The sequence below is a fragment of the Lindgomyces ingoldianus genome (assembly GCF_010093535.1).
Source record: "Lindgomyces ingoldianus strain ATCC 200398 unplaced genomic scaffold BDR25scaffold_33, whole genome shotgun sequence".
In the NCBI taxonomy this organism is placed as follows: Eukaryota; Fungi; Ascomycota; class Dothideomycetes; order Pleosporales; family Lindgomycetaceae; genus Lindgomyces; species Lindgomyces ingoldianus.
Genome location: NW_022985194.1, coordinates 667,650 through 678,619, shown reverse-complemented (window position 1 = coordinate 678,619; position 10,970 = coordinate 667,650). Strand labels below are relative to the sequence as shown.

The 10,970-nt window shown below is 45.0% G+C and overlaps 5 protein-coding genes across 5 annotated transcripts; 2 read left to right on the top strand and 3 right to left on the bottom strand.

Moving 5' to 3' along the window:
* Positions 1–3,786: 3,786 nt before the first annotated feature.
* Positions 3,787–6,014, bottom strand: BDR25DRAFT_306094 (uncharacterized protein). The gene has a single exon (XM_033690556.1). It carries the CDS (start codon positions 5,839–5,841, stop codon positions 4,024–4,026), a length of 1,818 nt encoding a protein of 605 aa, XP_033543478.1. The 5' UTR covers positions 5,842–6,014; the 3' UTR covers positions 3,787–4,023.
* Positions 6,015–6,081: 67 nt separating this feature from the next.
* On the top strand, positions 6,082–6,932 carry BDR25DRAFT_359534 (uncharacterized protein; the record flags this gene model as incomplete). The annotated part of the gene is made up of 6 exons (XM_033696102.1): positions 6,082–6,114; positions 6,161–6,381; positions 6,412–6,461; positions 6,490–6,595; positions 6,680–6,741; positions 6,790–6,932. 6 exons carry the CDS (start codon positions 6,082–6,084, stop codon positions 6,930–6,932), a joined length of 615 nt encoding a protein of 204 aa, XP_033543477.1.
* A 496-nt stretch (positions 6,933–7,428) lies between these two features.
* Positions 7,429–8,897, bottom strand: BDR25DRAFT_306093 (glucose N-acetyltransferase 1). The gene is made up of 2 exons (XM_033690555.1): positions 8,429–8,897; positions 7,429–8,326 (listed from the first exon to the last, which is right to left on the bottom strand). Exons 1-2 carry the CDS (start codon positions 8,853–8,855, stop codon positions 7,548–7,550), a joined length of 1,206 nt encoding a protein of 401 aa, XP_033543476.1. The 5' UTR covers positions 8,856–8,897; the 3' UTR covers positions 7,429–7,547.
* A 121-nt stretch (positions 8,898–9,018) lies between these two features.
* BDR25DRAFT_336453 (uncharacterized protein) lies at positions 9,019–10,083 on the bottom strand. Its single transcript, XM_033693101.1, has 5 exons — positions 10,012–10,083; positions 9,828–9,944; positions 9,718–9,764; positions 9,353–9,668; positions 9,019–9,303 (listed from the first exon to the last, which is right to left on the bottom strand). The coding sequence occupies exons 1-5, from the start codon at positions 10,013–10,015 to the stop codon at positions 9,290–9,292; spliced, it is 498 nt and encodes a 165-aa protein (XP_033543475.1). The 5' UTR covers positions 10,016–10,083; the 3' UTR covers positions 9,019–9,289.
* A 568-nt stretch (positions 10,084–10,651) lies between these two features.
* On the top strand, positions 10,652–10,954 carry BDR25DRAFT_359531 (uncharacterized protein; the record flags this gene model as incomplete). Its single annotated transcript, XM_033696101.1, has 1 exon — positions 10,652–10,954. One exon carries the CDS (start codon positions 10,652–10,654, stop codon positions 10,952–10,954), a length of 303 nt encoding a protein of 100 aa, XP_033543474.1.
* Between the last annotated feature and the right edge of the window lie 16 nt (positions 10,955–10,970).

Below are 10,970 nucleotides of genomic sequence, written 5' to 3'. Positions count from 1 at the left end.
AGCTTGTTTTAAGTCACTTATTAAACTCTTTCTAAAGAAGAAGACTGCATTAGAAGAAGCCTATAGAAGAAGACTATAAGCAGAGCAGATAATAAAAGGTAGTCTGTAGACTAAAACCTATAAACTATATTCCTATAAATTCCACGCAAAGACCTATATACTTATAAATACTATGCAAGAAAACACCTCTTAGTAGGTCTATCTACGCAAGTACTTATTAGTAAAGTTAAAGTACTAGCTAAAATTCTAAGTAATGCAAATAACAAGCTGCACATCTTAAGCCTAGATAGTAATGCGCTTGCCATAGATAGCAGCTAGCTAAGTGCTTATAAATTAATAAGTCTAATACCTTATTTAATACTAATACATTAGCACTTACATTTTATTAAAGTTATAATAAAAGACTTAGTAGTTGTTTACAATGCGCAAAGTGCCTACTTACTCTAGTAGAGAGGTTTATTATATTAATGTGTACGCGTGCTAGTAGTTACTCTTTAGTAGTAGTTAACTTAAAAAAGTTTAGTAAAAGGCTAGGATTAAAGTTATTTATATCTTTTTAAAGTAGAATAAATTTCTTTTTATGTTTATATTTAAGCAAATTAGTAGCGCACTTTTTACAAGTACTCTGTTAATTTAATCCTATGTTAAACTACTTTTAATTATAAGTAGTGCATGTATCTAACTTAATATTAAGTAGACCTTTATAAAAGTTGTTAATATAGCCCTTATTAACTTTTAGTATAGCCTAGTCTTTAAGGAATTTAATATTATTAAAATTTATAGGTATAAGCGCAGATAGAAAATTATACACACAGCGCTTAGCGTCTAGAAAGATATTTACATTAATGTTCTTATCTAAACTGTTGCTAAAGTTGTTTTTATTTGTACCTGCTCTCTACAACTAAGAGGGTGTAGACTAAAACCTTCTTTATGTTAATAGTAGCTCTTAGGTACATTATGTACTTAAACTAATTAAAGTAAATAGCATAAGTAGTATATTAAAGAGGTTGCTTAATAGGCTAAAAATTTTATATTAAAGAAATTATTAAGGCGTCTATTATATAGAAATGTTGCAAAGAAGAGAGCTTAATAGGCTAAAGTTTATAAAAGGCAATACATGTGCTAGTTTCTTATTTATAGTATAAATATTAACTTTACTTTTTAATTAGTAACACTTTTAATATAAAGTCTTTTACTTGCTATTTTTTTTAAACATGTTATTTGCCTAGTCTAATAGCGTAGAACAATAACAACATAGGGGTACTAGAGGAGACAATAGTAGGATATAGGGTTGTAGTCTATTATTTGTAACATATGTAATATTAGCAAGAGCGCGCCTCTTAGCTAGTAGTAGAGGTATAGGGCTGCCCTAGGTAGGGCGCTTCCTTGCCTAGATTTGTGTATTGCAGGGCGCACATTAAACCTTCTATTAGAGGAACGTCCTGTCTCTCTGTAGATCTATAGAGTGATAATAATTATTATAAAGTAGGGGAGGTTTATTAGCGTTAAATAGCAGAGGTACTATGTTATAGGTTATAGCAGAAGGTATTAGATAGGTATTAGACAACACGCGCAGCAAGGTTTTAGTTTTTGCGCAGGAAATAATTATCTAAGGATCTGCTGTTTTTATGCTTATGTGAGCCTAAAAAGGCTAAAAGCAGTAATTCTTAGCTGCTAAGCCCTAACTAAAGAAAACTAAAGTCTACAGAAAGGAGCGGAGCAAGCTCCGCTAATAACAGTGTGTAAGTATTATAACTTAAACTAAATTAAACATGTTTTAGAGCTTAGACATAGTTAAATAAATAATTAGTGTAATATTATTAATAAGGCTGTTACTAGCAAAAGTAAGTTTTTTAATATAATGTAACAGCGCAGGCAAGACAATAGGTCTAAATGCAGTAGGAATCCACTTAGAGGCATATAGGAGTGCGTGGGGACTCTAAACCTAGAATGCTATTAACACCTATAGGCCTTGTACAAAAGGATATTAGAAAACTACTAAGCTAGCTACAGAGCGAGGTGCGACTAAATATATAAGGGAATAGGGGTAACAGCAGGGGGCAGGGCAGAGTTAGGGCCAGGTTGAGTCAGGGTTAAGCCGATACAGGGACCCTTCAGATGGGTTCCGGGCGACCTAAGATGGAACGAGAATCGTTAGATAAATAACACTTTATAAATATACTAGGCTAGTTTATGCTAATATAGCCTAGATTATACTTAGCATGTAAAGAATTAACGTACCTAACAGGTTAGCCGGCCACATAGGTTGGCCGGCTACTTTTGCCAAGCCTCTACTAAATTCTACCTATCTACATAATGCCTTAACAACAACACTAGATTAAATCTTCTAAAGAATGTTAAATACAGCTTACTCTTTAAGCTTTTAAATAAAACTTAAAACTCTTCTTATAACACACTATAGCTATCTATAATGTCTTTTACACAACACTAAGTAATTAACACGCTAGACAGCCTTTACAAGCAGAATGCTAGCCTAAATTAAGAAATTTAACTAAGCTTAAAAAAAAAGTTGTTGTTAAGTATATACTTAAGCTTATTACACACAGATTTCTTTTTAGGCTTACAACTATAGCTAATATAGCTAATTCCTTGCCTGCAGAGCGTAATCTAGGCTAGGTTAGCTTAAACTAGCCTAGTATACAAGTTAAGCACTGCCTTAAGTTTATAATAAAGTTTAATTATAAGTATAATTATAAGAGAGTGCTTTATAAAAATCTAAAGGTTATCTAAGGCTAGTTTTACCTAGTAGCTAACATAAAAGCTAAGTATAGTATTTAAAATAAAAACATGTATAACTTTAATAAGTTAGGCTTTATAATAGGCTATATATTAACTAGAGTAGTTATTATAGCTTTAAAAAGATAAAGACAGCTAAAGGTAATATAGTAAGGTAATAAAAAGTAGATAATAGTTATCTAAGGCATTAATATAATAAAGTAGGCTATAAGATTATAAAGCTTTAAGTAGTAAATAAAGCTACTACATAACATAAATTGCATAAAAGAAAGTAGATTTAGGCAGAAAAGACTTTAATAGTTAAAAATAGAGCTTGTTTAACTACTTTAAAAGAGTTTAAAGCGCGTAGTAATAAAAAGAAGCTAAAAACGCAGGTGCGCGCTAAAAAAAAAGTAAGCTAAGTTAAAGGTAATATAAGTAGTGTAATTAGACTAGGCATAACTTACATACATATAAGTAAGTAGTAAAAGTAGACTCTAAATAATATCTTATGTTGTATTACTTTATATAGGGCTAAAGTAGGCTGTTTTGCAAGAGAATAGGGTGGTTTTAGTAAGGGCTTAGCAAAAGTAGCCGGCCAACCTGTTAGGTACGTTAGCTATATTAGCTATAAATGCTATTTAAAAGAAAAATTATAGTATATATAGCTTAAGTATAGTCTTAATAATTACCTACTTTTTATTATTACCTAGCCTTTATAAGTTAGCTATAGAATTAGCTTATAAAGGTTATCTAGTGCAATAGTTATTTATTATCTTTTAAAAGACTTTATACATAGCTATAGTATGTTTCTTTAAGAGTTTTATGTCTTATTTAAAAGCTTAGAGCATAAGCTATATCTAACATTCTTTTAGCATGTCTAAGTAGTGTTATTAAGAATACATTAGTGTAGAAAAAGTAGTTTAGTAGGGTCTTAGTAAAAGTAAGTAACTTAGGTGTGTAAGCAACTTGCCTGTAAAGTATGTTATACTAAAAATTAGTAATTAAACACACAAAACCAGAGTCGTAATCTCTTAGAGTATGTAGGATATGCAACGCAATTTATCGGGCCTAGAAAGCCTCTCGGAGATAGGGGTTAAAAGATATATACAAGAATGAAACAACGGCACACAAATTCTTCAGTCCGACGCTTCACCTCCAGACTTCCCACGCAATCAAAAATACTGACAGCACTATCATCAGCGATAAAAACCCCATCTCCCAGACCCGAGCCGTGGAATCTGAACCCAAGCCGAAAACGCCATGATAAGACCCTTTCGCAGGGAGCTATTTCCCAAGCGCGGTCTGGTTAAGAAACAAATCACACTCATGCGGGTGCTGCAAGCAAAACTTCGGCATCAAGGGTGCAGCGCCAACTCCACTCGCCACAAGATACTCCCTGAAATTCAGAATCCTCTGCGTAAGCTCCGTCGTCCTTTTATTCCCATTTGCATCCCTATTCCCGCTCCAAACGAGCTCAGCAAGGGCTGCTGCTCGCGGCCACATCTTCGAGCTGATGACCGTGTCGTCAACTTGTTCGCTCCATAGCGGTGCAATCGCGCCTTGGATCAAGGATTTCTGGGTAGAGGATAAGCCCGAGGTGAAATCGTAGTCGTAAATCCGCTGCCAGGTCTTGTATGGCGCGCACCATGATCCTCCACCACCGGCATAATTGAAGTTCGGGGTGCCGTCGGTTTTGTTGGGGTTGACCATGACGTTATAGCGAGGATCATTTCCGACCCAGCCGCCGAAACCGCAATCAAGGTACATGAAATCGGAGGAAGAGACGATGACGCGATATCCATCGCGTGTGAGGTTGAAGATGTTTTCAAGTCCATTGTTCCAGGCTTGGAGAACAATATCTTTGGGCACGGTGCCCGAGGCGGCCGCATCCGGGGAGATGACCACGTCTTCCCACATAACCAGCGTGCGGTTAGCTTGGGCGCGGAAGTTAGGAATGGCTTTGTCGACCCAGTATTGCACGAGATCACCCATGGTTTTCCCAGATGCGAAGAACGTGCTAATAAGGGACGAAAAGTTGTAGCAATTCATATGCAGTTCGTCACCGCCGACATGGAACCAACCGTCTGGGAAAATCCCTGCCATCTCTTTATACACCTTTCCAGTGACTTCGTAGGTCTTGTTGTTGAGGATGTCAAGCTGGCCTGGGTTGGGCTCTACGGCGGTGTGCAACGGCCAGACGTCATTGGACCACCAGGAGTCAATGCAGCTCATCATGGATCGGTCTATTTGCTTCCAACCGGAGTTGGCGTGGCCAGGCATGTCGATTTCGGGAATGATACGAACGCCGCGGGCGGAGGCATAGGCGATGATGTCTTTCAGGCATTGGTGCGAGTAGGTTTCTCGCGCAGAGTAAGCATCTTTCGTCATTTGAGGATAGGTGGCCAATTCCAGGGGCCAGGATTGGGCGTCCACGATGTGCCAGTGCAGGACATTTAGCTTTGACAGGGCCATTCCGTCGATTTGCTCGTAAATCTTGGCTTTTGAGATGTAGTTCCTTCCAGAGTCGATCATGATGCCTCGGACGGGGTAGAGCGGGGCGTCAGAAATGGAAACAGGCTGTTCGACGATGAGGCCACCTTTGCCATTGCTGATGACGATTTGTTGGAGGGTCGTGAAGGCATGGAGTGCACCGTAGATGGTCTTGGCCTTGATGTCAATGGAAGATGATCCGGATTTGATGTCGAGGGTGTAGCTCTCATCGACACCATGTTGGAGTCCCGCATGCACATCCACCACCGTTACCTTCACGCTCGACAAAGAACCAGTAGAATTAGTCGCGCGCTTCAATTTCGCTGCCGCCGCCACGGTGGGCGTGGGGAACACCTCAAACGATCGTGGAGGCGCCTCGGTGGCAGCGGGAATCCATTTCAGGTCGGTGATGGCTTTTGTGGCACGGTGGAACGCATCTTTGAGAACGGAATTGTCCGGCGCATTGAGAGAAAGAGTGCCTACGCTGAAGGGTCCAGAGGTTCCCCAGGTGATGTTTGATGGTTTTGGGAGCGGATTAGCGGCGACGGCGGAGGCGGATTGGAAGAAGAGAGTTGATGTGGTGACCACGAGGGCCGGAATGAAGGTGCGCATTGTGACGATTACTCTCCCCCACTTCTATTGTACTATCTAGGAAAATTAAGATATCAAAAGAGTGTGGTGGAGAATTAGTAGAAGAAAAAGAAGCCTGAGTTGAAGCGAACAATCAGAGGAAGAAGAGTAAGGCAGGAGGCCGATCATAGACAAACGAAAAAAGGAGGACGTGATATTTTAAAGCAAAGCCCTTGTTAGCCCAGTCAAGAACGCTTCCTCTAATTCCTTAAAACGGCGAGGATGGAGCCGGGAACAGGCCTCTTGATTTTCCAGGTGGGCACGCCACAAGCCGGGCATCTCATTCACTGAAACCCACAAGATTGGCTGTCTCCCTGCTTCAGCCCTGCAGCTTTGCAGGCCAGCCGTCACCAGCAACCAGAGCCTCTGCACATCCTTCACGACTCACAGCCATCATCGCCCCGCGTGTCCAATTGTGGCTGTCTGCATGCAACCACTCCCGCGAGGCCAGCATACGAATACCACTCCACCGTGCGTCCTCTCTGCCAAGTTGACCTACTGCTGCAACCTGGGCTGCTGGGCGTGATGACGGCCTCCTTTGATGAGGATCAGCTGGGCTGGGCTGACTGACTGGGCGGGCTGCATGTCGGAAGTCGGGGAGGGTCAAGCAGGCGCGCAGATGATCCACAGGAGCACACGCGCTAAAACAAACGGCTGTCACCTTGGGCCAAGTGTTTCATGAGAGGGTTACACAGCCTAATAACTTGCCCTCCGGTTCCTTTCTCCTCGCAATAAGGTTCCACTAAAGAGTCCAGTGTTAACTTTCTTCCTTACATGCAGGCAGGTAGAATTGCATGCATCCATGCATCCATGCACGGAGCAAGATGATTTCCATCACGAACAATCATCACGCATGCATCCACCAAACATTTGCCAAATCATGTGATACTTTGTTTCAAACGAAAGAGGCAGGGAAGCGTTGACAGACAGGCAAAAAGCAGATTCGGCGGAGATTCGATGCACCGCCGCCTATTCCGCAGCACCCCCAGCCCCCCGTCATCGCTTACAAAACGCCACCTCATCTTCAGCTTCATGTGCCCAGGCAGGCTGGCGTCCTTTGGCTATTTTCGTGATGATCAGAGCTCAGGACCTTAGCAGGTGTCACCACTTTTTCTTTCCGGCTTCTTTTCACTTAACTTGCAGGAAGGGAAGCCTCAACAGCGGCTCTTCCGTCTTTCCTAGATCAGACAGAAAGCTGTACATTCCATCCGGACTTTCATAAGAAAGTTTAAAACAACAAGGAAACCGTGCGTTTGCGTTTGCGGCGCGGCTCATCCTTTCGTCTCAACAGTAAGCAGAAGCACTGCACTCCCATCCGCCTGGGGCAATAGTCGGAGAATATGACCAACGACATCCTGCGCATGCCGTGTAACTGCGTCCGGAAGGAATATGGAGAATGTGAATAAGGAAAATAGGAGGATAAGGCGAAGGAATCCTAGAATCATCCCGCAGCCGCCTCAAGCCAGATTACTGTTTCATAAGGTCACCGGAGATGTCTTGGTGGACATACAGAGGACGTGCACTCCGTTCTGTGGCGACTTGACTTGACTGAACTTACTTGCTTTGCTTGCTTGCTGTGGGATAAGGAGATAAATGAACGTAAAGCTAATAACACAAGGCTGTGTACAACAAACATTACATATGAGCCATTTCACGCCACCATCACCAGATGATATACTCCATGTACCTTACATATCGTGTCCAGCTACGGGCGTACGCTGCTCCTCCTTGGCCCCCTCCACCTGGGGAGCCTCATGATGTGTCCCCTCCGTAGCATTCATCGGATGAACCCCTCCCTTGATCCTCCGCCAATCCGGTGCCGGCACGCTCAACAGCTTACAAACATCCTTCCTCCTCTGTCTAAAATCCTCATACAACCCCTTCCAGATCCGACGCTCTGCACAGCTGGCCTCTCTGGCGCCTCCACAATCCGGCTGCATTTCCGACAGTCCCTCATGCGGCCACATAATCCAGGGTTTGGGCAGTGGCCAGTCGCTGAAATGCACGAATTTCGCTTCTGTCAACACCTTCTCTGCGTCCCACACTTCGTCGAGATTGCCAAGATAGGCGGAGTGATTATGTCGACGGAATTCTCCCGTTAGTAGCGCATACGGTCGATGGGGGAGGATCAGTGCGGAGTCGCGGAAGCGGTCGTTGACGAGCTCCATGTCAAATACATTCGCTTTGACAAGATCCTCTGCACCTCCATCTGAGATAATTGCCTCGAATTTCGCGAACTCGGCTAGCGAGGGTTGGAGGACCATGAGCAGAGATGTCAGCGGCCAGGGTTTAGTGTCGTACCAGTATGCACGCGGCATAGCCATCGGTGTGGATGGGAGATGGAAGAGCTCGTCAAGGGATTGGAGGAGCGTGATGTCGGAGTCGAGCGCGATGATCCGGTCGTAGTATGCGAGTGTGAAAGCAAGGAATTTGGTGACGGACTTGTCCCAGGTGCCTGTCCATGCATCTACAGAGCCAACCCAATATTAGTTCTTGCGTGGGCTTCTTTCTGGGGCTGGGACGCAAGGAAGGAAGGGAGGGGGAGGGGGAGGGAAGGTGTGAGACAAACCCGTTGTCCGCCCTTCAACCGTCAACAGCTTCACCGGCTGAAGTTTAACATTGTACGTATCTCGCGCTAGGACGAGTAACTGGCTATCTCTATCCCGCGAGTTCGTAATCACCGTGTCCCAGTATTTCGGATAGAAGAGCACTCGATCGGCCTTACTGCCGAATTTCGCCAGCGCGTCGAAGATTAGAACTGCGTGGCAGAGCGTCGCGCTATCCGTCGCATATAGACTGTATGCATACCGCGACCAATTGACTCCTCCATTCCTGTCGCCCTTGTTCAGGGCAGACTTACGAGTGGAGTGGAAGATCCAGTATAGGAAGAGCACGCCCAGAACTGCGAACAATCGGGAGCGGCGAGGCCATTCGAATATGGGTTTTTTGCTGCCGCTCACGTATCGAGGGAGCTCATCAGAGCGCTTGTGACGCATGCTATCACGAGCGAGAGGAATGTGAGCATCATGTTGTCGGGTTGTCAAGAGAACTTCCCATTCGATCAGGGGCAGCGGCGGTGCCGGAAGTGACGAATCTCGTAGGGCTGAGTCACGTGCGATAATCCAATCTCAAAGCCTGGCCAAAATAGGCCTTTTGTTTAATTATAGCACTGCAATACTCTGCAATGTACGAATCGAATTCACGCATTCGGAGGCGGATGGTGGGATGAGGTTTGTTATTCCCTTACAGAATGCCAGCCGATTTCCGTCACTTTTCAGTATCGACAACCCAAACGCCGGAGCCGTGCGAGCCCCACCCGACAAGCAGCGAAGCGCCAAGGTGGAAGTCATGATCCTCATTGAGCTATATAGCACCCTCTATATCCCGAGTCCTCCGCACTATGGCGGTTGCAATGCGCCGGTGCGAGCATTTACTCTTCGGGAACTATGGCCAGTTAGCACCCATCCCAACAAAACAAGCCAGGTCCACATACTCTCAATCTCGCCGGACTCAATGTCATCTGAGACATCCTTGGGACTACGACCATCGACCTGGCAGCCCGTACTGAAGGCAGTGCCGAGAACCTCCTTGACAGTGCCCTTGAGATCCTTGGCCATCGACTTGAACCTCATTGTCCGCGCAATATTGATGATCTCATCGAGGGGAATGCTCTTGGTGTGCTTTATGTTCTTCTCCTTCTTGCGGTCTCGCGGGGGCTCCTTGAGGGCCTTAATGACGAGTGACGATGCGGAGGGGACGACTGAGACGGCGGCTTGACGGTTCTGGATGGTCAACTTGACCGTGACGCGCTGGGATTATATCAGCGGGATTCTCAATAGGGAGTTGGACTTTACGTACAAGACCCTTCCAGTCGCCGGTAGCTTTGGCGATGTCTTCACCAACCTCTGCGAATAATTAGCAACGCCTCATTCACCCAAGCGCAGGATATGCATCGGGAGGAAACATACTCTTCGGCGAAAGACCCAGAGGACCAATCTTGGGAGCGAGGGCAGACGAGGCACCGACTTCACCACCGGTCGCGCGCAGGTGGATGACCTTGACCTCGTTGGGATCGACTTTGGGAGCTGAGGAGCATTTAGCTATCTGAAAGCCAGGCCGGCCGCGCCAGCCGATCAGAAGGACGATACTCACCCATGGCTAGTGTGTGAGGTAGTCAATCTCTTCTGATGTCGAGTCTTAGAGGAGTCGCTGAGGTTGACAGAAAAGTTCGACGACAGAGAGCGATATTGGAAGGATGGCTTCGTGGGTGAGACGCTAGTGAAGCGAGCCTTGGCGTGACTTTCCCAGTTCGGCTACCCGTGTTCAGTCCTCCCACCGCCCCCTCTTTCCCACCAACATTCATCTTCGAAGCAGTAATAGCCGCACTTTTCCTGTTTCTACAGAGCATGCGGAAATTTATCTAGCAACCACACGGTAGGGCTTGTTGCGCCGTCTCTAGCACCCTTCGGATCCTACTAAGCTCCCCCTTCTAGTTATTTGTCCAGCAGCGCCCTTTCTTCAACGTGAATACTTACCGGCTGCAGCGACGATGTATTTCTAGTAATTGAATGATAAATATAACTGCTGTCAAACGCAACTAGCGATCTACAAGTGCCTAAACATCATCACAGTGCAAACAATTCCCTCATTCTAGCCACGTAAATCCTTAAACCCTTCCTCGTGAATACCGCCAGCTATATACCATCAACCCTCTCCTTTCTCTCCCTCCCGAACATTGCATACCCCTCTGCATACCCACCCAATATCCCCTACCACCTTGGCATCAGACACTATGTCATCCAAAGACCACTCCAAGCCTCCTAACACTACCCCGGACTGCGAAGAGCACAGCAATACCAATCCACCGCCGCCGCCATCGCAGCCTGAGTCAAATAGCACCCCCGGTGCTCAAGATATTCCAATAAACCAAACCACCATCCACGTGTCCGATACAAGTTTTACCCAGGATAAAGATAACCTCGGAGGAGCTCCTGATCCTAATTACGAGGACGATTTGGATGCTTGGTATGATGGTTTGGAAGAGCCTCCAACGGGCGGTATTCATGACGGGCTGCTGTTTCTCAAAATTGGATAACAGGGGACTAAGCTAC